This window comes from Gorilla gorilla, chromosome 16 (assembly GCF_029281585.2).
Source record: "Gorilla gorilla gorilla isolate KB3781 chromosome 16, NHGRI_mGorGor1-v2.1_pri, whole genome shotgun sequence".
Lineage (NCBI taxonomy): Eukaryota > Metazoa > Chordata > Mammalia > Primates > Hominidae > Gorilla > Gorilla gorilla.
Window position 1 is genome coordinate 49,535,431 of NC_073240.2, and position 27,784 is coordinate 49,563,214.

Sequence of the window (27,784 nt, forward strand, 5' to 3'; positions counted from 1 at the left end):
CACTACTTCTTACACGTGGGCAGGCAGGGAAGGCAGTGGAACAGTTCTCATTCCAGTCCCTGTGCCTCCTACACACCCCCACTAGCTCAGTGTCATCCTTTCCAGACTCAGTTTTTCTGTGACCCGTGTCCTTCTCTGACCCCCAATGACACAGGCAGCTCCTCCACTCCCATTAAAGAGGACCTGGAAGGCAAGGAAGGGCCAAAGTCAGGGAATCCAGAAGAATGACCTGGTAGAAGGGATGGAGGTGAAAAAGGTAGATGCAAAGAACTGAAGGATTGATTGACAGAAGGAAGGAGAAGAAGAGGAACAAGATTGGTGGGGAAGCAGGACAGGTGGTTTAGGAAAGGTACAGAGAGAAGATCTGGAGGAAGGGAAGAAGTGAGGTCATAGGAAGGAGAGGGAGACTAGCAGGGTACACCTGTGTTTAGCTTTGTCTTCCTTTGTCATCATCCCCTCCTTGGGAAAGGGAAGGCTCTTTCCACTAGTAGGTTGCCTCACACTTCAGTTATAAATAATCTGTGGAGTACCACCCCATATATCTAAGTGGCTAATCTTCTTTTGTTCCAGTTTTCACTATTTTCAGGTCTTCAATTTTTAGTACTAAAAAGCATAACAATGTTATTCATATGCTTGCTTTAAAATTTTTGATATAAGCGAGGTACAGAACAGTAGGTATATTATGCTACCACTCATATAAAATAAGGATATTTATTTATACTCATGTAAATAGGTTTTGAGTAACAAACTCTGCTTCAAGGGTGGAGAATTAGGCAACTGGGACCAGAGCTGGGAAAGGGGCTTTTTATATATTAATGTTTTAAATGTGGACTTGCTTATGAATTGTCACCATAGATATTGATTATTCTCTCTGCTGCACCTATATGTAAGTAAAACACATAGAGGAGTCAGCCACTGCTATCCTTTCCTACGTCTCTCCAAAGCTCAGTCTGTGATGACAGTGAGGCAACACTCCCTGGGAAGGTATTGCCACATATGATTCTGTTCCTCCTCAGCAAACAAATGATTTGTGCCAGTTAACTTAATGCGCCGCAATGATCCTGCTCACCATTGCCATGACCACCCATCCCATGTGCTTTGTGGGAAAATGAGAAACCCCAATAACATATAGAGCCGAGGTTTCTGTACTAGCTTTAGTAAGAGCTCCAGAACAAAGGGAACATATTTTGTACCCATTTAAATCAAAACCAGGCATCTCTGCTTAGGGTGTGCATCCTGATTAAGCAAACAAGGTTGCACCCACCCCAGAGGAGCCAGCATATACAAGATACATCACGGAAGGACTCTTTCCCTGGTTTTTCTCCAACAGAAACTCGCCTTATGGATTTGGGCTTAAACAATTATCTATGGTCTCTAGAATCGTGGCAGCAAAGGGAAATCAGAGCAGATCAACTTAGTTTAATTTTGAAAAACCCACGGAGAAGGTTTGTGTGATTACAAAGCAATAGATCGAAATGACAGTGAGTTTTGCCAGCTGGAACCATTGAGGAAAGGGTTCTTGGTGGTAAAGCAACTACGTGTCTTGAGAAAACAACTAGTATGTGTTGCAGGCTCAATGGAATTTGCTTAATAAGTTGCACATTTGTCATTGTAGGTCAGTTCTTTGGGTGCCAGAAGACATAACTTCTCTATTATATAATCAGATATTTGTCTTTGCTGGAAAATGAGTACTGAAGAACGTCAATCCTCTGTTGTTTCCAAAAGCCTCTCTCTGGCCAGCTGGGTGTTCTGAACTCTGAGCATCCATCACAGGGCACATTATGAAAGCTGAGCCTGGCACTGGGCTTTGGCCCCTCTGCCACTTACCTTTGCACCCTCTCTGCAAGACAACTGACCCGACTCCTCTAAACAGGCTGAGGGCTCAGGAAGTGGGAGGAGAGCAGATGTTTGGCCTTGATCTTAGGCAGAGATGGGAGGCTACAGGATTCCAAATTTTTCAACTAGCAGGTTTCTATCTGGCCACAAATTTTGTCAGCTACAGCAACATGTTAATTACTCTGAGGGACTAAAGCCAAAACATGTTTATTTTTTGAGGTCTTTTTTTAATCTTCTAGTGTCCATACCAATACTCATACCTGTATATATTTTGCTCTAAAATCTTTGAAGACTTCTTCCAAGAAGAACAAAACTTTTCATTTCTCCTAAGGAGACCTCTTTCTTTATTCTTTGGTATTTTGACTTTGAGCAAGTACAGATTTTCTTTCTTCTGGTGTTCAAGTGTTTTTTCTTCAGAGCAGGCAAATACATGTAAATAATCTGATTTGCTCCAGGGAAGAGAACTTTGAAAGTAAACTTCCTACAGTATATTCAGGAAGTGACTTGAGGAAGATAATTTGCTTTCAATAGGTGAGATCTTCTTTCTCTCTCCAGATGGGAATATTGCTTAGTTTTTGGAGGAATGGGCCAAATATATTTTTATCTGAAGGGAAGAAAAGAATGTGCCTTTCTTAAAACTTGGTTTTAGGTGTTTCTCAACCTCCCAGCATTCTGGGAACACAAATTTGTGTTGTCCTATATTGACCTAGATTGATATATCCATGTGCAATTTTTATTGAGTACTAAACAACATAGAAGAAATGACAGTGTTTAGTGGGGGAGATTTCACACCAGATTTAGGGGCTTGAAGAAACTAAAAGCACCACCTTATCATTGTCACTCAGAGCTAACATTGATTATTGAGTCCATACTATTTTCCAGTTAGTGTAAGTTCCTTTGCAAAAATTCTCATTTGAACTGATAATCGAAATGAGAGACTGAGGCAAAAGTCTCAGTCGATGGAGGTTTATTACACCAGTTTTAGGGCACATTTGGGAAAACATGAGCCACAGGCACATCTGTGGCTGTTTTCCTGAAGAGGTTTTTAGGAGGTTTAGAATTTATATATTTCTTTAAAGGGAGATAGGCATGCAGGAAGGGGGGAAGGTAAGGCGAATGGTTATATTCTCTTGAGACTTTAGTTAGTGCCCAGTAAATCTACATTTTACAGAGATAAGATGAATGTTTGAAGAGAAAAAAAGGAGAAAAGAATGAATCAATTATGCAGTTGTCTCTGATAGGTGAAGGAGATGACTGATGTTGTCTTGTCCTTGCTCTGCATCTGGAAGATAAGCTTGTAAGCAACATAATCAGTGTGGAATCAAACGGCTTTAGTTTTAGGAGCTAGACTTAAGACGGTAGACCTAAAGTAACAATTGACATGTCCTTGTTTATAGGAGGCCAGCAAAGAGTTTACTTATGAATGATGTGTGAGGACAGTCCTTCCCAGATGCCTGAGGCCTTTTATGTTTCTGTGAATAACATTAATAACAGCTATTCATTTGGAAGACAGTGTTGCAAGATGGTTGCTGCAAATCCAGGTGTTACAACCAGACACAGTAACATCTAAAAAATGGCTCTTACCACTGATCTAGAAGTTGCACATTTGTCATTTAAAGTCAGCTCTTTCCAGTGTGGAAGAAAATACTTTTTAGAAAGAAACATTTTCTACAAGCCCTGCAGCCTCTCCCTTATATGGCATTGTCCAGAACTGAGTCATATGCCCATCCCTAAACAAGTCACGGTAACAGGAATTGAGGCCACTGGGATTACTCAGGCCAAACAGGAGTCAGCAACAGAGTTGAAACTGAGTCATGAGGGGAAGTGACAGCTATGCCCCCCTTGGTCTGCCAACAAGGAAGAAGTAGGTAATAACGTTGGGTAGATAACCAATAGTGTCCACTATATGTTCCCATTTTCCAGATGTGGAATCTAGGCTCACCAGTAGGTGACAGAATAAAGATATGCAACATATTTGATGCCAAAGTTTGATCCTAGTCACTACCTCTTCTAACCTGAGAACTGCTTTGTACTAACTAGATCTGAACTATTCAGTACAGGTCTGATCCAATTTTAACAGGATATTTTTCAGAACAGTGCAGCAACTCCGAAATGTTTTTAGTATAAAGTCCTCTTATTAATGATAGCAACGGCATCTACATATGTTTGAAAACGATGCCATATTGATGCTGGAGATATATTGTTGTTTTCATCTGTAGACAATGCTTGGCCAGCAAATGAGTTCATATTCACCTTGCAGTAACTCCATGGCTTCCTTGGACTCCTGTTCAGCCACATGAGACTCTTTGCATAAGTTCCTTCCCTTCTTTCTCATCTATAGAATGAGGATAATAAGACCTAGTTTGAAAAATTGTTGGAAGGATTAAGACAAAAGTGTAGGTACAGGGCTTAATATAATAACTGATCCATTGTCATGTTTAATGAATAATCTTGAAGACCTTGCAGAGTAGATTGCGACACTGGACCACATTTTCAAAAACTTTTCCAGGAAAACTAATTGGTAGCCGATGAAATCATTGACATCTACAGGGTCACTGTGATAATACATGTATTGAGTTCACCCTGTGCTCTTACACAGATAGGATATTTCAACTTTTATTGAATAGGGTGAAATATGGTGTTTCAATTTTTATTAACCGTTCCTAGGGAAACAGTTTGTGTAAGAGCACAGGGTCAAGAAAACATAAGAAGCAGAATTTCATCCAGTACATTCTATATACAACATGATTGATAAAATTGTGAAATGAAATGAGGAAATATTTCAGACAAGGGCTATGCCTGAACCAAAACCAAAAATAAGTTTTAAAAGTTTTCTTGATTCTACTTTATTTACTCATCAGACAACATTTTTAAGAGCACAAGATTTAACATGTTCTCAAAGTTTCCAGATTATTGCTGACCTTTGTGGAAGAAGCCAATTCATTTATCTTACTTTTGAAAATAACAAAGTTTCTATTTAATGATGTTTTACTATTTTGATTTCTAATTAATTTCCTGGTCTGGTCCTTAAGGGGAAAAGTTGTTACAATTATATCAAGAGATTTAAAAATGGCATATCTACTACTAGAAAATTTCTAAATATCTTTTTTCTTTTAAGATGAACCATTACTCGTTGAATTTTAAAATTACAAAAGATGGTTCTATAATATTACAGGCTTTCCTGTTGTGTTGGTAAATTTCTAGCTGCAGCATAATCGTCATATAATGTCGTATTCTATAAACCCCTGCTAAAGAGCAAGATCTATTGCTCGTCTACATCCTGCTGAGAAAGCAAGTTAAACTGATTTCACATGTGGAGGAGCCTGCTGAACTCATTTTCCTGCTTGGAAGCATGGAGGGGAAGTGGAAGGAGCGGAAAAAGAAAAGGACTTTCCCCTTTAAAATAAATTCCAGCTCACCTGTAAGCCAAACCAAATAAAGACAGTATAGGGATTAAAGCCGTGGCCTCTAGCGTCACAAGAAAAAAAAAATACATCTATATTTAAATGTAATGTTGGTTCCTTAGTTGTGAAAAAGTTACCATAGTGATGTAAGACATTAACAACAGAGGAATCTGGGTGAGAGGTATGGAGACTCTGTATATCTTTGCAACTTTTTGGTAAACCTAAACCTATTCTCAAATGAAAAGTTTACTGCCAGATCAAATTGAAAAGCTTACCAAGCATCTTCCACCAAGAACAACTGGCTATCCATGGACTCTTGTTTATGGTACTGGAAAACATGGCACAAGCTTGAAAACTCTTTATCGAACAATGACAGGTTTAGACACCCCAGTGCTGATGGTGATTAAAGACAGTGATGGACAGGTTTTTGGTGCGTTAGCATCTAAGCCATTTAAAGTGAGTGATGGCTTTTATGGTACTGGAGAAACCTTTGTTTTTACATTCTGTCCAGAGTTTGAGGTCTTTAAGTGGACAGGAGATAGTATGTTTTTTATCAAAGGAGACATGGATTCACTAGCTTTTGGTGGTGGAGGAGGAGAATTTGCCCTTTGGCTTGATGGAGATCTCTACCATGCAAGAAGCCATTCTTGTAAAACGTTTGGGAATCGTACACTTTCTAAGAAGGAAGATTTCTTTATCCAAGATATTGAAATCTGGGCTTTTGAATAAATACAATGCTCTCTGTCTTAGCAGGAGAATGGCCCAAACCTGACATGGACAAGCATTATTTGGAAAGTTCAAGAAGCAATACAGTGTAACGTGTCACTTGTGCTTTAAAATTGGTCTGTCTCACCATTTATTACAGGTATAATTTTGGAGTTTATTTTTCAAATCATATTCTTGTCCCAGAGTTCTTTAAGTTAACACTATGGACTGCGTCCATGTACTAGTATAACAGCTTGGGTTTGTTAGAATTTGGGCAACATTTTGATTATAATGACAACTTCATTTTCACATGTTACTCAGTTCCCTAATAGGATGGTGCTCTTTTGTTGAACCTGTATTTTTTTTTTTTTTAACTATATTGATTCGTTTACTAGAACCATCTAATTGGGGCATTGAGGAAATGAAGACTAGATACTTCTGTATCTGTGAAATTGGCACAGGTAACATTTGGACATGTTCATCTTATTCTTAGGAAGGAAAAAATCACTTGCCAAAATAATACATACTTCATAGACAAAAAAAAAAAAAAAAAAGACTTGTGTATAATTTTTGGCTTTGCCTGGTGCAAGCTTGTGTTAACCATGAACAAATTACTTATCTTCTCTAAGCCTTGATTTTAGTCAACCATAAAGTGCTTATACAGAGCCTCACTCAAAAAGCTGTTGTGAGGATTAAAGGAGTTAGTGAAGTGCTTGGCACAATGCTCATCATCAAGTTAGTATCTGTAAATTAGTTGTTCTCATGACTGTGCCCACCAAAGGACTGAGCACTTCAGTACTCAAGGGAGGGCGTGGTCCCTTCAATCCACCCTGTCTTGATTCTCCAGTACTGTTGATAGCAGAGTCATCTTCACAAACACCCACGCTATAAATCCCTTCTGGTACTTCTCAGTAGGTCCTGGAAGCATGGGTGTGTCATATTCTCAATCTTGTCACCTCTTCATTTCCACCACATCTACCCTGGCTCTGGCCTTGTTCCTTGCCTGACTGTCCTTGGACATTGTCCTCCTGGTTCCTTGGCTGTTTCCTCTGTTCCTCCAAGTCCTCCTATTATATGGCTTCCCTAATCTCTCTAAATCATGCTACCAAAACTTCAACAACTCTCCCTTTCCTATGAACCAAATTTCGAATTCTTTGGCTTTGACATCCAAGACCATCCATGATCATGATCTAGCCTCAATTTACCTATCTCACTATTCTTCATGTACTCTTTTTTTTTTAGAGGGAGTTTCGCTTTCTTATCCAGGCTGGAGTGCAATGGCACAATCTCGGCTCACTGCAACCTCTGCCCCCCGGGTTCAAGCAATTCTCCTGCCTCAGCCTCCCGAGTAGCTGGGATTATAGGCGCCCACCACCACACCTGTCTAATTTTTGTATTTTTAGTAGAGACGGGGTTTCACCATGTTGACTAGGCTGGTCTTGAACTCCTGACCTCAGGTGATGCGCCCGCCTCAGTCTCCCAAAGTGCTGGGATTACAGGCGTGAGCCACCGCACCCGGCCTTCACATACTTTTAAATCTGGTTTACCTGAATCTTTAGGAAATCATATGCCTAAACCTTAATAATAGCAAACACTGAGGCCCAGACAGGCTACAGAAACAGCTAAGACACAGAGCTAATGGCAAAGCAGACTTTAGGTCCTTCATGGCATTCTAAGTTTACACTTTGGAATGACCCAACATCTACCAACATATAACAATGACGGAAAAAGTATATAGAGAAAAAAGACATTTAAAACACAAAATGTCCCTGAGGACTTGAAAAGTAAGGTACTACCTGTTCTGTATCTAAATGTAGTAAAAGTAGGCCTGGCACGGTGGCTCATGCCTGTAATCCTAGCACTTTGGGAGGCTGAGGTGGGTGGATCACTTGAGGTCAGGAGTTCAAGACCAGCCTGGCCAATATGGTGAAACCCCATCTCTACTAAAAATACAAAAATTAGCCGGGAGTGGTGGTGCGTGCCTGTAGTCCCAGCTACTCAGGAGGCTGAGGCAGGAGAATCGCTTGAACCTGGAGGCGGAGGTTGCAGTGAGCCAAGACTGTGTCACTGCACTCCAGCCTGGGCGACACAGTGAGACTCGGCTTAAAAAAAAAAACCCAAAAGTAGTAAAGGTGGCCAGGAGTTTTTCTGCAGAATAATAAGGACTAAAACCATCCAACTGAGGAAAGGAACAAAGGACAAGCTTGCTGTCTAAAGTAGTAGTCCAGGTAGGGGTTCCTTACCTCAGGGAGGCTGAAAAAGCTACACTCTCCACCTGAGGCCACAAGTTATATTAAAACTATGTATCTAGAGAGCCTAGAGGTTAAAGGCAGAGCTTTGCAGCCAGGAACTGGGCCAAGCTGCCTGCTGGCTCAGTGACTAGCTTTAGAATAGCCCCACTAGATCAGAAATCACCTATGTAAGACCCAATCTTGGACTGGGTACTATATGGAGCCCATATGGAGGCAACCAAAAGAACTAGACAGAGTGGTGGGAGAGAACTCAGAAGGAGAAAAAAAATCTTCTTCACTGTTAGACTGCAAGTTAGACTGCAAGCCAAAATTCCACACACGTGGGGGAAACTAATTCTGTGTAAGGCAAAAACAAACAAACAAAAAGCAACAATTTCGATATGAACTCACTCCCAAGTGACGTGATAAATTACTCTAGAAGTAACTTTAAGAATTTCTTAGTCTTTAAAAATATAAATAAATAGAATCTATTAGAAAACAAGATTACCGAACAGGTAGAAATTTTACAAAAAGTCTAGGTGTAAAAACACCAACTAGAAATCCCGGAAGTGAAATTTCAAAACTCAATAAATTAAATAAACAAAGACAGAGTTAGCAAACTGGAAGACAGTACTTCCAGTGAAAAAAGACCTCCACAAAGTAGCACAGAAAAATAAAAGTATACAAAAGAACAATGAAGAGAAACGAGGATGGGGCTATGTCTAAGAGAAGTTCCAGAAGTAGGAAACAGAAGGAATGGTGGAGTTAGAGTGGCTTCCTTCTAATCTTTACCCAAATGTTACCATCTCAGCGTGACCGACCCTCACTATTCTATTTAAATTTGTAATCACTCCCTCTTTACTCCTCTTTTTACACTTACCTGCCCTTATTTTCTCCATAGCACTTACCAACTTCTAACATACTACATAAGTTATGTGTATTTACTGTCTCCCCTGACTAGAGTGTGAACCACTAAGGTAGAAACTCATGTTTTGATAAGCATTGTATCACCCTAGAACATTAACAATCAGTTGTTGATACCTCATAAATATTTGTTTAATGAATAGCTATTGGCTGAGCATTTTTCATAATCGAAGAAAAGTGGTAAGTCCTCAGCTTGAAGGTGAACAGTAAAGATCTAAAAAAAAGTTATAACACATTATTGTCACAATTAGGGCAATTTGAATATAGAATGTATGTATGTTGGCTGGGCACAGTGGCTCACGCCTGTAATTTCAACACTTTCGAAGGCTAAGGTGGGAGGATTGCTTGAGTCCAGGAGTTTGAGACCAGCCCAGGCAACATAGTGAGACACTGTGTCTACAAAAATATTTAAAAATTAGCCAAGTGCAGCGCTGTGTACCTGTTGTCCCAGCTATTCAAGAGGCTGAGTGGGGAGGATCATTTGAACCCAACAGTTGAAGTCTCGGTTCAGTTGCAGTGATTTGAGCAACTGCTCTCCAGCCTGGGTGACAGAGCAAGATCCCATCTCCTAAATAAAAAAAAATTTTTAAGTGTATATGTATATAAATATTTATCAATATTCAATGTCCTAAATATGACAATTGTATTTAAGAAATAAAATGTTTTTGTTCTTAGAAAATGTATGCTGAAGTATTTAGGAAGGAATACTCAGGGTGTCTGCAAATAATCTTCATGGTTAAGGAAAAATGTTTTTATATACATATACATACTATGTACATGCATATGTATGTATATTTACAGACAAATATAAAACAAATGTAGAAAGTAAACAATTGATAAATCTAAATGCAGGGTATATAGGTGTTTATTTTCTACAGATTATGAAGATTTTCAATATAAAAAGTTGGGGAAAATAAAGAAAAAATTAATAAATACACAGAAAAAAGATTACTCCAGTACGTAACAAATAAATAAAAATAAGGAAATTTCTGGTGATGCTGGAGTGAAGAAGCTCCCCACCGGCCCCCCCAAAAAAAAATTACTACAAAACTGAAAAAAGAACAAAAACAACCATTTCAGGGCTCTGAAAATCAACCAAAGGGAAACAACCAAAATTGAGAAGCTGCTGAACTTTGGAAGATCAGTGAGACTCTGAGGCGTTCTTACCAGGGGCTGCCCCCATTCCCCTCCCCAACTTGATCAGTGAGGTAGTGCTAACAGTGTAGGAATGACAGTGAACATTAGCAGCCTCTCCGCGACAGTGGGCTCACTTGATTTGGAGTAGAAGGAAAGGAGCCCATGCCCAGTAGTAGGGTTAGTTAAAAACAGTAAAGTTAGAGGGACAGAAACAGGGAAGATGCATAGCTCCGCTAGTCTGAGATTGCAGTCCCATTTGGGGCAAGAGATGGGCAGACTAATTTTTAAATTAACAGGAAGAAAGTCTAGAAATGAGGGGCTAAATAAGCTCTCTGCACATCTCTGCTGGAGTGGGAGGCTGTGTGCATATGTAGGGAAAACCTAAGAAAGCCCATGCCCACCACATATCCCTGAACTAATGAGGACGTGCACATGAGCAGGAAGACCTGGAAGCGCTCAGAGGGAAGCAAAGTGGAGGAAGACTGGAAAATTGCCTGAACATTGAATGCACAGACACATCAGCATAGGATAAAGACCTACTGACTCGATGTTTTTCAATACAACCTTTAACCAATAATTGAATAATCATTAAGCAATACAGATGCATAGAAATCCCCTAAAATGACCAGCTAAAAACTAGAAATGCAAATTAAAACAACAGTGGAGAAATCAGCAGGCACACACCATAGACGATTTTGCAGATAAAGTCTAAGCAAATAATGAAACAACACAACAATAATAATAAACCAGCAATAACAACCCCCAAGGGAACAAATACCAAATCCAGAGTTGCCACAATATGTTACATAAAATTTCCAGTTTTCAACAAATTTATAGGGTATGTAAAGAAAGAGAAAGTCTGATTTATATCAAAGAAAAAAGCTGTCAAGAAAAACTATGCATGTGTTTGGATGTTGAATAAAGACTAAAAGACACAAAAGGACAAATACTGCATGATTTCACTTACATGAGATTTCTAAAACAGTCAAACTCACAGAAACAGAATAGAAGGGGGGCTGTCAGGGGAAATGGGGAGTTACTGTTCAACAGGTATAATGTTTTAGTTACTCAAGATGAAAAAGTTCTAGAGATCTGATGTAAAACACTGTATGTATAGTTAACAACACTGTATTGTGCACTTAAAAATTTGTTGAATATATCTTACCTTCCTGTGTTCTTACCAGACAAAAAATATTTACCAGAAAAATATATGGAAAAGAAAAAAATAAGATGAAAATATGATGACAATGACTCAACAGGGAATATTGTATTATAGTTGCTATTTTAAAATAGTCATGTTTTTCCTGACAAAAACGAGCAATGGGGAAAGGATCTCCAATTCAGTAAATGGTGCTTGGAGAACTGGCTAGCCATATGCAGAAAACTGAAACTGGACCCCTTCCTTACACCTTATACAAAAATTAACTCAAGATGGATTAAAGACTTAAATGTAAAACCCAAAACCATAAAAACCCTAGAAGAAAACCTAGGCAATACCATTTAGGACATTGGCATAGGCAAAGACTTCATGACAAAAACGCCAAAAGCAATTGCAACAAAAACCAGAATTGACAAATGGGATCTAATTAAGCTAAAGAGCTTCTGCACAGCAAAATAAACTATCATCAGAGTGAACAGGCAACCTACAGAATGGGAGAAAACTTTTGCAATCTACCCATCTGACAAAAGTCTAATATCCAGATTTACAAGGAACTTAAACATACTTACAACAAACAAATAACCCCAACAAAAAGTGGGCAAAGGACATGAACAGACACTTCTAAAAAGGAGACATTTATGTGACCAACAAGCATATGAAAAAAGCTCAACATCACTGGTCATTAGAGAAATGCAAATCAAAACCACAATGAGATACCATCTCACACCAATCATCTCACGTGATTATTAAAAAGTCAGGAAACAATAGTTGCTGGCGAGGTTGAGGAGAAATAGGAATGCTTTTCCACTGTTGGTGGGAATGTAAATTAGTTCAACCATTGTGGAAGACAGTATGGCGATTCCTCAAGGATCTAGAAACAGAAATACCATCTGACCAGGCAATCCCATTACTGGGTATATAGTCAAAGGATTATGAATCAATCTGCTATAAATACACATGCACACGTATGTTTCCTGCAGCACTATTTACAATAGCAAAGACATGGAACCAACTCAAATGCCCATTAATGATAGACTAGATAAAGAAAATGTGGTACATACACACCATGGAATACTATGCAGCCATAAAAAAGAATGAGATCATGTCCTTTGCAAGGGATGTGGATGAAGCTAGAAGCCATCATCCTCAGCAAACTATCACAGGAACAGGAAACAAAACACTGCATGTTCTCACTCGTAAGTGAGTGGGAACATTGGGAGCTGAACATTGGGAACACATGGACACAGAGAGGGGAACAACACACACCAGGGCCTGTTGGGGGTTTGGGGTGAGGGGAGGGAACTTAAGAGGATGGGTCAATAGGTGCAGCAAACCACCATGGCACACATATACCTAGGTAACAAATCTGCACGTTCTGCACACGTATTTTTTTTTTTTTTTTTTTTTTTTAGAGTAAAGGGAAAAAAAAAGAATACATGATCAATGATGAATCTCTGGTTAAAAAAAAAGTCATGTTTTTAATTCTTTAAACATTTTACCTTATTTTTAAAACATATTTGTAATAGCTGCTTTGTAGCTATTTTTAAACAAGTAACTGTTAAAGAGCCAAATGTGGCCAGGTCTGGTGGCTCATGCTTAAAATTTCAGCACTTTGGGAGGCCAGGGGTTCGAGATCAGCCTGGGCAACATGGTGAGATCCCTTACCTATAATTTTTTTTTAAAAATTAGCCAGGTATGGTGGCATACACCTGTAGTCCTAGCTACTTGGGAGGCTGAGCAGGGAGGATCACTTGAGCCCAGGAGTTCAAGGCTGCCATGACTGCACCACTGCACTCCAGCCTGGGAGACAGAGTGATATACTGTCTTAAAATATATTTATATATATAATATATAAATAAATATTATATATATATTATATATATAAATATATTTTTATATATAATATATTTATATATATATAAAATATATTTATATATATATAAAATGATGTTTTTGTATCCATTAACCAACCACTCTAGTATAGCAGGGTAACTATAGTTCACAATAATTTGTTGTAAAGTTCAAAATTGCTGGAGGAATTGGCAGGTTCCCAATATAAAGAAGGGGTGACTGTTTGGGGTGATGGATGTCCCAGTTGCCCTGGTCGATCATTACACATTGCATGCATGTATCAAACTATGTCTATCCCCAAAATATGTACAACTATTACGCATCAATTTAAAAAGAGCCAAATGAAAATTCTAGAGTTAGAAAGTTTAATAGCTGAAATGAAAATTCCTAGATAGGCTAAACAGCAGAATTGAGATGGCAGAAGGATCAGGAAACTTGCACATAGATTAATAAAATTATCCAATATGAAAAACAATAATGATTAAAGAAGAATGCACAGTGCCTCAAAGACCTGTGACACAATGGTAAGCACATTAATGTATATGAAAGCCCCAGAAAGAGGAAACAAGGACAGAAAAAAATAATTGAAGAAATAGTGGCCAAAAAACTGCCTAAATTTTATTAAAAGGATAAATCTAGAAATCCTAGAAGCTCAACAGACTCTAAGTAGGATAAACACAAATTCAGACCTAGACACACCATGCTGAGACTGTTGAAAGTCAAAGAGAAAATCTTAAAAACAGTATAAGAAAAACAATTCATCATATATAAAGAACAACAGGATTAACAGTTGACCTTTCATCATGAATAGTGGTGACCATAAGGCAGTGGAATGACATATTCAAAATGCTGGAGGAAAAAAGTCAACCAGGAACTCTAAATATATCACATACTGTCCTTCATATATAAATTTGAAATATATTCCAAAATCAACAAAGACTGAGAGAATTTGTTGCTGGCATACTTGCCTTACTTGGAATACTAAAGGAAGTGGAATACAGATGAAAGGAAATGACAACAGACCTGGCAACTAGAATCCATGGGAACAAAGAAAGAGCAGCAGAAATGATTACTACGTCGGTAAATATAAAGAACTATAAATATACATTTCTTCTATTAAATTCTTTAGAAGACATATTGCTTTATTGCATAAAGCAATAATTATAACACTGTAATATATACATATATATATATACACATACATATATAAGACATAATAGCACAAAGGAGGGGCAAGGAAATGAAGCTAAACTGGGGCAAAGTTGCTATATTGTACCAGAAGTTAGTCAATATTCATGTGAAGTAGGCCGTAGTAAGTTAAGATACCTATGATAAGTAGAGACACCACTTAGAAAAACAGCTAAAAAAAAAAAAGGTTAAAAAAACTAAAATGGTACCCTCATAAATATTTGTTCAATGCAGAAGAAGGCAATAAAAGACCAATTCAATAACGAAAGATACATAGTAACCAAATAGCAAAATGGAAAATGCAAACCTAACAAAATTGTAGTAAATTTTAATGCACCTAAAAACTCCAATCAAAGCTTCTCTGATAAAAAAAAAAAGCAACATCCAGCACTATACTGTCTTACAGAGACTCACTTCAAATTAAAAGATACAAATAGGTTAAAAGGAAAAAAACAGACATGCCATGCAAACAGTAACCATAAGAGAGCTGCAGTGGTTGTAGTAATTATAGACACAATGGACTTTTAAAACAAGAAATATAGTAGATACAAAGAGGGATATTTTAAAATAATAAAGGGCCAATTCATCTGAAAGGCATAACAGATATAAACGTATATATACCTAACAACAAAGCTTCAAATTACATGAAGCAAGAACTGACAGAATTGAAAGAAAAAAGTTTAACAATTACAGCCAGAGATTACACTATCTCACTCTTAATAACCAGTTGAACAAATAGGAATAAAATCAGCAAGGCTATAGCAGACTTGAACAATGCTATCAACCAACTTGAACTGACATTTTTGAACACTCCATCCAAAAAGAGCAGAATATACATTCTTTTCAGGTGCATGTGAAACATTCCAGGATAGGCCATATGCCAGGCCATAAAACAAGTCTCAAGAAATTTAAAAGGATGGAAATCATTCAAAGTATGTTATCTGAAAACAAGTAAATTAAAAATAAATAAGAAAGAAACTTTGAAAATCTGTGATTCTTAGAAATGAAGTAACATACTTCTAAATAATCTGTGAGTCAGAAAAATCGCAACGGAAGTTTGAAAATATTTTGAACTAAATGAAAACAACAATACAACATATCAAAACATATGAGGTGCAACTTAAACAGTGCTTAGAGAGAAATTCAGAGCTCTATACATCTATATCAATAGAGAATAGTTTCATATCAATAATCTAAACTTTCACTTTAAGAATTGACGAAGGGCCAGGCATGGTGGCTCATGCCTGTAATCACAGCACTTTGGGAGGCTGAGGTGGGCGGATCACTTGAGGTCAGGAGTTCAAGAACAGCCTTGCCAATATGGTGAAACCATGTCTCTACTAAAAATACAAAAATTAGCTGGGCATGGCGGCACACGCCTGTAGTCCCAGCTACTCGGGAGGCTGAGGCAGGAGAATTGCTTGAACCCGGGAGACGGAGGTTGCAATGAGCCAAGATCGTGCCACTTCACTCCAGCCTGGCGACAGAGCAAGTCTCCATCTCAAAAATAAATAAATTTAAAAAAAAAGAACAAAGAACAGTTAATTAGACATAAAACAAACAGAAGGAAGAGGGAAAAATCAATGAAATTGGAAATAGAAAAACAAGAGAAAAGAGAAGAACCCAAAAGTTCTTTGGGGGAAAACAAATCAACTAATCTGATAAACTTTTAGATAGACTAAGAAAAAAATGAGATGACACAGAATACCAAAATCAGGAATGAAAGGGGGACATCATTATCAAGCCTACTGAAATTAAAGGATTATGAGAATACTATGGCTAACTGTGTCAACAAATTAGACAATTTAGATAAAATAGCCAAATTCCTCAAAAACCAAAAACTACCAAAACTGACTAAAGAAAAAATGGAAATTATGAATAGCTCTATAACAAGAAAATACATTACTTAAAATCCACACTTCTGCACCACACTAGCCCAGGCTAGATGCCTTCACCTAGTAAACTCCATCCAATATATAAAGAAGAAGTAATACCAATGCTACACCAATTCTTTCAGAAAACAGAGGCAAGGGAACACTTTCCAACTCATCCTATGGGACTGGTATTACCCTTTTACCAAAGCAAGACAGAGAGCATGGGAAAACAAGAGACCAATATCTCTCAAGAACATACACATGAAAATCTTTAACAAAGTATAAAATAAAATAAAAATCCAGCAACATTAAAAAAAGGGCTAAATATCACGACAAAGTGAGATTTATGTGATCATGACACCTACAGGGCTCCTGCCTCCCTTTTGTTCTGCCATGACCTTTCAAACCAATGTACATCACTAGTCATAGTTTGGCTGTGTAGTCCCTTCATTTGCACACTAATAAGTGGATACCTTCATATTTATCATAATAGAATTAGGTTACCTTGTCATACACCCTATACCACACCCTATCTCCAACCAATTGGATATAGGATGTATGACATAAAGTAACTTAATCCTATTGAGATTATGAGTATCAAAAAAGATTAAGGATACTCTAAAAGGAGCAGAAAGCAAGAGGACTTCCAATTTCAACCTTAATGCTGAGAGTTTAAATAACTGACATCGATTTTGAACCAAGTGGAAAAGGTAGGTGAGCAACGAGCCTAGATTCTAAGTTTACTAAAAACAAGGGCTTAAAACCATCAAGCACCAACCAGATCCATAGGGAGCATAAACTTGGCTGTTATAGAGTTTTTTTCTAGAGTGAGAGATGACAGCCTAACTGTTGGAGAAGGAGCATTGTATCTTCAGGAATACAAGTGAGACTTTGACAAGATGGTTTGTTCCTTACTATAGCTGTATGTGAATTCAAGCACTGAAGTCCAGGGCCAATTTTTAGACTTATTTATCCCTGGTCAAGAGTTAAGGTGACAGAGCTTTCCAAGCCCAAAAAGTTTTCCTTCTCGGTTCTTGCTTTTAGAGATGGTTATCAGGAGGAGGAGGATGCATCTTGCCGTCTCCCCATCACCACCTAAGTTATCTGGCTCTGGGTGGAAAAATACACTAGATTAACCCCCAAATACAATCCATAATATAGTAGGTGTGGGAGATGTGAGAGAAAGCTATACTTAACTGTTTTCGGAAGCACTTGCATACAGCTAAATGTTCATACCCATCGCTAGGGATCTGAAAAAGAATTCACCTAAAAACAATGATATTTAGGTAGTCATTCATTTCTGCATGTATTCTTCAGTTTAGAATTATAACCTTTAACCTAGAGCATTAATTAGCCAGTTCTGCACTATGAATGAATGTAAAAATCTAATCGTTTTACATTTTTTGCTACATGACAAAACTTATCTCAATTTTTCAAAAGGTCATACAGATGAAAAAACAAATGTGAAGCCATAAAAGAGACAAAGTTTTTGGATGTCACAGATGATCTGAAATAATGCAAGAACTAAAAAAGTCAGACTAATATTTAAATAATAAAACCAGGACATAGCTATGTATTTTGTAGTAAACCCTGGAAAACCTCTAACTGAAAAAAAGATCAAAATTTTGAGTAGATATTTCTAGGAAAAGTCTATGTAGATTAAGTTTATAGCCTCATTAAACATGACTAATTTCAAAAACTAAATCTGACTAATACATACAAATAATCAAAATTTATGTTTTTTTCTGGGTGAATTTCAAACATGATGCCAATATGACATTTCTGTATTCTGAACCACAAAATAATTCATAACAATTCTACAGACCATATGCAAGTTTATTTAAATAAGTTAACACCGCAGAGTGAGTCAATTTATAAGTATAAAAATAGATGGTTTAGAAACCAAAAATAAGCACCACACAAAAGCAGATTATACATACACCATCAGGCCTTTGGAATATTAAGGCAACATAAATATCTCAAGCAATTTTAGAAGAATGCTTTACTTATATAACAGATGTTATTAAAACATCTCAAAAGAGGCAGGGCTCACAATCTTTTTCAGTATGAGGTCTTCCCTTCCATTTTTGTTAATATATTAATGATTCTTCTTAAATACTGTACCATAATTAGTCTAGATTAACAAATGGGCTATCAAAGCCACTATCTTGTTGGCTAGATAGCGGAACAATTAATTTTCTTGAAGGCTGCTGACACACTGAAGATGGTAATGTACTGCTCAGTTTTTTGAAATCTGACTTTAATGTATCAGCCTTATGACGAGATGGGTGTCCACAATTCACACTGATCTTTCCTGGCTCCAAATACGTGGTTTCTTCTGACAGGTATGGAGTTTGATCACGCTGACATTTCATTGTTTGACAAATCATATTACTTTCCTCTGTGTCTGAAAGATAACCGGATGGTGAAAACTGTTTGGATTTAACAGATTCACTTGGTATTTCCAAAGTTCCTTGTGGCCTACCATGTACAAATGATGCTTCACGACTGTCAAAGGATAAGGTTGCACTGCTGGAAGGCCAGCCCAAGCAGTCACTAAGGTCCCCTCCATCTTTTACTGGAGGTTCCTGAACATCCAAACCTTGACTTTTCTCAGATGCAGCATTTTCACTTTCCATTAGTGGATTGCATTTATATACTTTTAAACCAAGTCTTTCATTAGAATCGCGAAAGGTTATATGCATGCATCCTGATTCAGAAGGACCAGGGGTACATCTAGGTGAGGGTTTATTTCCTAAGGTTCCAAGAAAGGGGTATGCAGCTGAATGCGGAAGTGATTCAGAACCATTATCACTGAGTAGGTCTTTCTTCTTGTGCAAACCAAAGCCTCCTTCACCTTCGCAAGGAACAAACTCAGGAGAAACATTCCTTGGCAAACTGTTTAGGTGCTTGCAACTACCATCCCCAAACTGGAATTCCAAATGTGTCTCTTTGGATCCCACATGCTTTATGCTCTGATGCTCTGAGTTCTCTAACAGCCTTTGTAAGTTACAAGCTGCCCTCCTCTTGGGAGCTTGTTCACACAGACTTCTGGTGATGGTGTTTACACTATTTGATTTGCTTTCAATACAACATGGTATTTTCTGATTCACATCATTTCTTTTTGATTTTTTAACTGCAATCAGCATCTCTGAAGTTAGGGGCAGTGCTATTATGTGCAAGGAAACACGAAATTAAGAGAAAATTAATATTTAAAGGGAAGATTCATCCTTGAACAAAAAAATAAAAAAATTAAAAATAAGAAAAAATTTATGTTTTTATACTGTATTCCCAAAGAATGCTTATATACTGCAATAATTCTTAAAGAAAATACATCAATGCTGGACATTTAAAAATATTCTTTTACATATATCCACTAGATAAAGCTTGGTAATTTTGTTACTAAGATCTGACATATAATTATTATTGCTATCCATCTGACCTATCATTTTCTGCAATAGATGTTATAGCAATTTCAAGATCCAGCCACAGTGTTTTCAGTCCTGCCCTGATTCTGATGTTAAGAATGGAGTTTCTGACAAGTTCGCTCAAAGAACCCCACCCACCCAATACCTACACATACACTTCTAGAATAGCTAAATAGACTTTCTGATTTAATTACCTAAGACACTAAATCTGATCAAAGACAAAGCAGCCACATAGCATGAAATTAGAGGCATTGTATCTCAGAGTAGCAAGCCCTAGAGTCCATGAAAAGGATTTGCTTCTCTACCGGGGACATTATTTGCACACTGTTGCCCCAGATCTAGAAAATTATTTTCTTGTTATATGTTACTGCCTTTTCATACCTAAGGTTCACATCACCGTTCCAAAATTTATACAAATAATCTTTGGCTTGTACATGAGGAATGTTTACCAATATCAGACTCATGGACCCCTGAACAATCTCAGCTTCAAGTTTTCCAGAGGTTCAAGAACCCATTTCCCCACAGATATGTTAAAAATCTCCCAGTGTGATTGGGAATTTACCAGTCTTTTTCATGTATTTCTATCAGCTCTTGCTTTATATAAAGCTGTATGATCTACAGAAAGAAAACAATTATAGTTTCTTGGGAGACTATTCCATTATCATTATGAACTATCAGCTTTGTCCCTTTTAATGCTAACTCTAATTTATCTAATCTTTTATTTACCTCTATAATTTATCTAATATCAACACTGCATTTGCTTGGTATATCATTCTCCATCCCGATTTTTAATTTTAGATGTTCTTCTTGTAAAAATAGCAAATTTCCACATTTTTAAAAACCCTATTTGAAAGTTGTGGTCTTTTAATAACTTATATGAGTTTAACCTACTTATATTTAGTGTGATTGTTGATGTTTCAAACTACTATTATGTCCTACTTACCCATGCTTTCTAGGTTTTTTTCCTCTTTCCTGATTTTGTTAGATTGAAAATGTTTTTTTCCAAGTTTTTCCTTTACCAGTTTTAAAGTTATACGTTCTATGTCTTTGTTGGTTACTCTTTTTTTTTTTTTTTTTTTTTTTTTTTTTGAGACAGGGTCTGCTCTGTTTCCCAGGCTGGAGAGCAGTGGTGCGATCACAGCTCACTGCAGCCTTGACCTCCCAGACTCAAGTGATCCTCCCATCTCAGCCTCCCAAGGCATGTCGGCTCCCAGTTCCTGCTTGATATGGCTAGCCACCTGGAGCACTGCCCTGCTCCCAGATTCTTTGTTCCTGTTGTTGTTGCCCAGCTCAATATTGAGGTTGGGGAAGAGAGGGGAGAAGAAGAAATAAAGAGCGGATTAACCCCACCTGGTTGCTGTTGGTTTAGAACACCAACTAATTACCCCATTCATATCCCCTAGGCCCTCTATTTCTCCTGGAACATATCACCCTCATATGTGGAACAGTTTTGATATTGCTCCTAATTGCAATTGTCATCTCCTGGTGGTTTTGAACTGAGGTTTCCATCTTCCATCCTATACTGTCTTCTTTCTCTCAGGGATTTCTTGTAGCTTCTGGTCTATCCACTGCAACTTTTTTTTTTTTTTTTGAGACAGGGCCTCATTCTCTCACCCAGGCTGGAGTACAGTGGCACAATCATAGCTTACTGCAACCTCAAATTCCTGGGATCAAGGGATCTTCCCACCTCAGCCTCCCAAAGTGCTGGGATTACAGGTGTGAGCCATCATGCCTGGCCCACTGCAACTTTTTAAAACCCACTTATAATTTCTTCTTTTTCTCATTTTTTATTTGTTGTTTAAAATCTTTTCTATCATTTCGAGGGATGGAAGCAGCAATAGGAAGCTGATGGGCCTGCTCAGTCTGCCTACTTAAATTGGAAACTGTGTACTCTTTTTGTGTAAACTTCTAGTTTAAGTAAAACATACACAACTTCACAAATTAACTCTCACTCCTTACCTTCCCTGCCTTCTTCATACTGAAAATATTAAATAGCTAAAGAAGAAGAGATAGAAAAACCATTTGGTGACTCACTTTGACATACCTGACTGTGTAGTTTTGCTCTGGGACTTACTAGAAATAGGTGTTTCCAGTAATTTTGCCATTGTAGCAAGTTTGCTAGCAGCATTCATAATCTTTTTCTCAGCCCTGTGGGGAATTCCAGAATATTAAAAATATAGTTTAAAGGAAAAAATGAGTTGCCTTAGCCCCATGGTTTCTGTTTTCTTATTGGCTCTTCCAACATTTAGGGTAGCACAGCCATAAACCTTTCTTAACCCCCTATGGCTGATCATGTAGAAATAGTTAATTTAGTGGTTAAGGAAAATGCTTTAAAAATGATAACATGTTGTCCTGGTAATCTCAGGACACATTGTTCAGACTGAACTCACCCTTCTTTTCCATCATCCTGCAAAATCTGTTGGAGGCAAATCAAATAATATTTGCGCATCTTTCGGGCGGTTTCTTGACGTTCTCGCAGTACCTCTGCTTTTACCATTTCTGCAGCTCGTTCCTTACTCTCCTGAATATAACGAAGCATGTCACCTATAGGGAAGTGAGAAAATGCCCACAGAATGTATGTTTATTAGCACTTTTTCAGAAACAGGAGGGGCAGACTTCAGATCAATTTTCTGTTAGATGAAGTGATTTTAAGTATAGTTTAAACATTATACTTTCCACAGTCATTAAAATGGAATATTTTAGATCATCATTTTGGTAGACTCAAATGAGAAGTACTCTATAAGTTCTTTCGGAATGATGACAGCTACATATAGTAAGGAAACATGGCATACTCCCCAGCTAAATTTTGTCATATTCTAAAACACTTAGTGAAGAAAATACTGTAAATATGAGGTACAGAAACTTAGTATTTCAGTTGTACATTATGTCCAGTTAGGAAAAGAGAAAAAATATAGAGAAAAGGTTAAGCAGAAAGAAAGGAAAAAGCAAACACAAAGACAGAAGAAAAGGAGGTAGTATGAGCTGGAGAGACTCATTCTCTCGTGCTCTGAAAATTTACGTTCCATTATTTATTGAAAATTCTTTCAGCAGCACTTTCTGAGGATCTAACTAAATATAATATTATAATTCATAAGAGATATGTACAAAATGAGACTACAAGGAGGGTGATGGGACTTATAGTTGGCCTCTGAAATTTACATATAAACATAGCCCACAGCTTTCAAGTTTTTTTTTTTTAACTCAATATATCTTTGATTAGGACTACTATTAGCTAAGGCTAACTTTTATTTTTTTTTTTAATAAATCCAAGACTACATCCTACATCTAGAATTTCACCATCTCTGTTATATTAAGGATACCAATTCATACAGGAATCTTCCTCTTAATGTCAGTAAGCATCTGAAAATTAGCGGTTCTATGCAAAAATACTAACTGGGAGACTGTTTTTCATTATTTGAAATGGAAAATGAAATGCAGTACATGTCAAAACAAAACCTCCAACCAACTTTCTAAAAAATAACTAAAACATAATATACACACATACATACAAGTTATCACATTAGGATGAAAACATGCTTAAAATTCCACTTCCCAATTAATACATTATTAACAAAAAGTTGCGTTGCTTGTAGCAATATGCCCTTTATTAGCACCAGTAACAACGGAGAAGCAAATTCCCTTATAAATACCGAATGAGCTTTGTAGAACATCTACACGTGATTCTGAATCTACCAATTATATTTGAAACTTCAGACTTTTCCTGCTCTTTTTGTTAAAAAGAAATGTAATTTTAGGAAGTTAATATACATTTTTCCTACATAAACACTACTTATTGTTTTGGGACATATATCCATTCTATGCATATTATAATTAGAAACCAAGAAGTATTCAAAACAGGGAAAACACACATCAGGAGAATGCTCTACAGGATATGCTGGCACAACCTGGTACTGACAAGGACTTGATAAATTTATAGCTATGAGAAATAATAACCAGAAACAACAGAACAATTGCTAACTAGATCCACTTCCACAGTCCTTAAAATTTATGGTAGGAGGCCGGGCACAGTGGCTCACGCCCGTAATCCCAGCACCTTGCGAGGCCGAAGCGGGTGGATCACCTGAGGTCAGGAGTTCGAGATCAGCCTGGCCAACACGGTGAAACCCTGCCGCTACTAAAAATACAAAAATTAGCTGGGTGTGGTGATGCATGTCTGTAATCCCAGCTACTCAGGAAGCTGAGGCCGGAGAATTGCTTGAATCCAGGAGGCGGAGGTTGCAGTGAGCCAAGACTCCACCACTGCATTCCAGCCTGGTTGACAGAGTGAGATTCCATCTCAAAAAAAAAGTTTATGGTAGGAAGTAATAGTTAATTGCTCATTTAAAACCCATGTGACATTTTCTTTACTACAAATTAGTTAAGTTGTAAGATTATTAACTTTTCAGTTTAATACTAGTGTCCAAAAAGAAACAAGAAAATCAACAATATAAACATAAGACGATTCTCACATCACTTCCAAAAGATATTATCTGGGAAAAATGATCAATGACTACATAATTTTGAAAAGGTATCCATAATCTCTTTTAAGATTGAAGAAAAAGGTAATTTGGAAAATTCCCTAAAAGTACTACTGCTGGTAAACTCTGAGTTTACTTTAACAGTGATAATAAAAAAGGCCCAAGCCATCCTTAAAATCTTCAGAATTAAACTTACGTTTAATTTTTTTTACAGCTTTAATGTACTGCCCACGAAGTTCTTCCAAGGCTCCCCCACTGCATGGCAGGCAAGCATTTTCAATGGCCCCTGCTGACAATGACCTAAAAAACAAACCAAAGATTACAAAAACTGAAATGGTAACTGAAAAATTTCATTTGAAAAATATATATGTATCCATATACTCTAATAAAGTTAACTGAGAAGTGCTAAAAATCTCATCTAGAACAATCTCCACTATACAGTTATTTAAAATAGGGGAAAAATGGAAACAACATAAATGTTATGGTTGCTTCAATAAATAACAGTAAATCCACATGAAAATTTATGCAGGTATTGAAAAACATATGTAGGAGAATATCTAATAACATGGAGAAATGCTTATCTAGTAATATTAATAAAAAGTTATAAAATACCTTATACTATAGCCTCAATTTTAAAAACACATTGTGCATGTGGAGTATGTGTAGAAAGAGGCTTAAATGATATAAAACAAGAGGTCACTAGAGGGTATCTTCAGGAAATAAGGTTTTGGGGGATTTTCTTCTTTTTTATACTTTTTGCTGTATAACAAAAAAACTGATACTTAAAAAAATTTAAAGATACTTGTACTTAGATTTCTTTAAAATAGCACTTTAAAATAGTAAAAGTATACCTTGGTGGTGTTTTACAAAGTGTTCGCAATTCTTCCAATTTATTCTTCATGTCGTTGTTTTCTTCTATTAATTCTTCAACAACTTTATTATTCTCTTCTGTAACAGAAAGTTTATAGTATATTAGACAGTTGAAAATTTTTTAAGCCTTCTTTTCCCTTAAGTTCCCAATACAAATGTTTATAGAAGAGACTGTGCAATTTCCAGTCACTTTTCTGTAATGTTCATTCCCTTAGAAACCCTACTCAGACCATTCCCTTGCTCTGTTTTCTCAGCACTTAAAATCTGTATCCCATCTTCTTCTTGCTTTGGGTTACACACTGTCCTGGAATTGGGTTTCAACTGTTTCAGATGCCTGTGTTTTGTTTTCCAACTGTGCTGAAGCTCTGTAGAAACCTACTAGGTTTTCTAATTCCATGTTCCCTATGGATCCTGGTAGACAGTTTATGCTCATATAAACGATCACTGAACATGCACCTCGATATAAAACAAAAAGAAAATTAACCTTAAGTAGGTGTCTTTTTCAGAAATAATGTAAGATTTTCAATTCTTTGAACTGTGTGTGTGTGTGTGTGTGTGTGTGTGTGTGTGTGTGTGTGTGTGTGAGCAACAAGGCTGCTTATTTCACCTGCGTGCAGGCGGGCTGAGTCCGAAAAGAGAGTCAGCAAAGTGTGATGGGATTATCATTAGTTCTTACAGGTTTTGGGATAGGCGATGGAGTTAAGAGCAATGTTTTGGGGGCAGGGGGTGGATCTCACAAAGTACATTCTCAAGGGTGGGGAGAATTACAAAGAACCTTCTTAAGGGTGGGGGAGATTACAATTCTTTGAACTTTTAAAAAGAGGATGAGGAAACTGGTAAGAGTCCATGTGGTATGAAGGAAAACACATGAATTTCAGAGTCAGAGACATCAGTTTACATTCTAACTCTGCTGCTTACAAGGTTGATAAGCCTAGGAAAAATTAACCTTTCTGAACTTTTCTTCAAATGTTAACTTACAGATTATAATAGAAATAAAACAACAAATGCACAACACCTACACAAGGCCTGGAAATACCAATATAAATGTGAACATGGCATCTCGTGTTTCCTATGATGCCACCCTCTCAACACACCGTAAGTTGAGGAACAAAATTACTCTATTCCTCCTGGCGATGGATATAACTTTTTGTTTTAAACAACTCACTCCCACCCCATCTATTTTTCAATAAACGCTACCAAGAGAGTGGAAAAATAGAATTTAAGAAACAAAGAAGCAATCTCAATAGCAAAGATATAATAACCAACTAAAGTTATATTAAGAAAAAATTTCAATTAAACTATTGACTTAAATTCTGACCCAGACCCTTTGTATCAACTCATTGTTTTGAGTGACATATCAACTTTCTTCGATTATTTGCAAGTCTACGAGTTTTAGAAGATATCAGCTTCAAAAAACACTGTGTAGAATAGTATGGTGCTAAATATTATTATTTATAAATAATAGTCATATCCAACTGCCCTTATCACCATATTCTATAAAACAAATTGTCTTGGTTTTCATCATATTTTAACATATCTATGTTTTAAATATACCTACAGTTGGACAAATAACTCATTTACCCTCCTGGCCTCTACTAAAGAGCTAAGTAATCGCAAAATGAATTGCAGTTGTTAAATTTTTAATCTCAAAATTCTTAAAACCCTTTCCGGTCTTAAAGTAATTATTATCTATCTCTTAGTAATAAGTACTAAGAGTAATAAGTGCCTTAGTAATAAGTGGTCGGTGGTAGTTACAGGTGGCTTCTCTTAGCAGTATTTCCCGAGTTGTGCTATGGTGCCAGGTGTTGTGCTAAGTGCTGGAACAGGACTTGATCCTTATTGCTATAAAGACTACACTCCAAAGGGAAGTACAGACAGCAAATGATTACAAGGATGGTGAATGTTATAAAAAGCATAGGAACTATGGGGAGTGTATAACAGGAGGACTAAACAGGTCTGCAGTGGTTAGGAAAGCCTCCCTGAGGAAGTAATGTATTGGGGAAAAGATGAGAAGGAGTTAGCCAGCCAAACGAGATCAGGATGTTTTGGCGAAGAGAGAAAACAATGAAATCCATGCTATGGCTCTACTGAGAGAAATTAAGAGAGCTGGGGGAAGACAAGGTTGGAGGGGCTGGCAGGTGCTGGATCAAGAACTTTTCAAACCCCGTTAAACTAAGTGTTTTTGGTTTTATACTGAAGGCCATGGCAAGCCACTGAAGAGCTTTAAACAAGAGTGTCATGTTTCAATTCACTTTTTAAAAAGGTTGCTCCAGCTACCCTATGGAGAATGGATTAGAGGGGCTAGACTAGAAGCATAAAGAGTCAGGGAATTATTGCCAGTGTCCAGGCAAGAGAAAGAAGTGGATGTACAAAATAAACTCACTAACCTGGTCTTTTCTGAATGACACCATTATTTAGGACCCTGGCATTTTGTTTTTTGTCCATTTAAACATTTATTATCTGGTATGTGGTGGGCACCATGGCTATTAGGATGAACAAGATATGGCATATTCCTTCTCCTCAGAAAATTCTTGGAGAATTTGGAGAAGGTATCTGACAAGTGACCAAACAATTACAATACAGAATGGTAATGGTGATAATAGAGGAAGAGCCAATGCTACAGGGCCACACAAGAGCAGACCACTTCACCCTGACTAGGGAAAATCAAGGAGGGCTTTGCAGATAAAGCATCTTCTGAG

General features: G+C 37.2%; 2 protein-coding genes and 1 long non-coding RNA gene across 12 annotated transcripts in view; 1 reads left to right on the forward strand and 2 right to left on the reverse strand.

Annotated features, from left to right (window-relative positions):
* Positions 1-646: 646 nt before the first annotated feature.
* On the reverse strand, positions 647-17,698 carry LOC134757245 (uncharacterized). The gene is made up of 4 exons (XR_010130983.1): positions 17,507-17,698; positions 9,540-9,668; positions 4,090-4,171; positions 647-2,440 (listed from the first exon to the last, which is right to left on the reverse strand). It is a non-coding gene; the product is annotated as an uncharacterized lncRNA (long non-coding RNA).
* Positions 5,478-6,040, forward strand: LOC101153458 (oxidation resistance protein 1-like). Its single transcript, XM_019010367.4, has one exon. The coding sequence runs from the start codon at positions 5,478-5,480 to the stop codon at positions 5,967-5,969; it is 492 nt and encodes a 163-aa protein (XP_018865912.1). The 3' UTR covers positions 5,970-6,040.
* A 426-nt stretch (positions 17,699-18,124) lies between the features above and the next one.
* Positions 18,125-27,784, reverse strand: part of CEP152 (centrosomal protein 152) — a 72,736-nt gene continuing 63,076 nt past the window's right edge. For 5 of the 10 annotated variants that reach the window (XM_055363273.2, XM_004056152.5, XM_004056151.5 and 2 more), the window contains 5 exons: positions 25,067-25,163; positions 24,412-24,515; positions 22,128-22,281; positions 21,782-21,885; positions 18,125-19,478 (listed from right to left, as the gene is read on the reverse strand). In XM_055363273.2, the coding sequence (XP_055219248.2) occupies positions 18,439-19,478; positions 21,782-21,885; positions 22,128-22,281; positions 24,412-24,515; positions 25,067-25,163 (1,499 nt within the window). In that variant the 3' untranslated portion in view covers positions 18,125-18,438. Of the gene's footprint in view, positions 19,479-21,309; positions 21,886-22,127; positions 22,282-24,411; positions 24,516-25,066; positions 25,164-27,784 lie in introns of those variants that run through there. The other 5 variants (XM_055363271.2, XM_055363270.2, XM_055363276.2 and 2 more) reach the window with 4 other exon arrangements.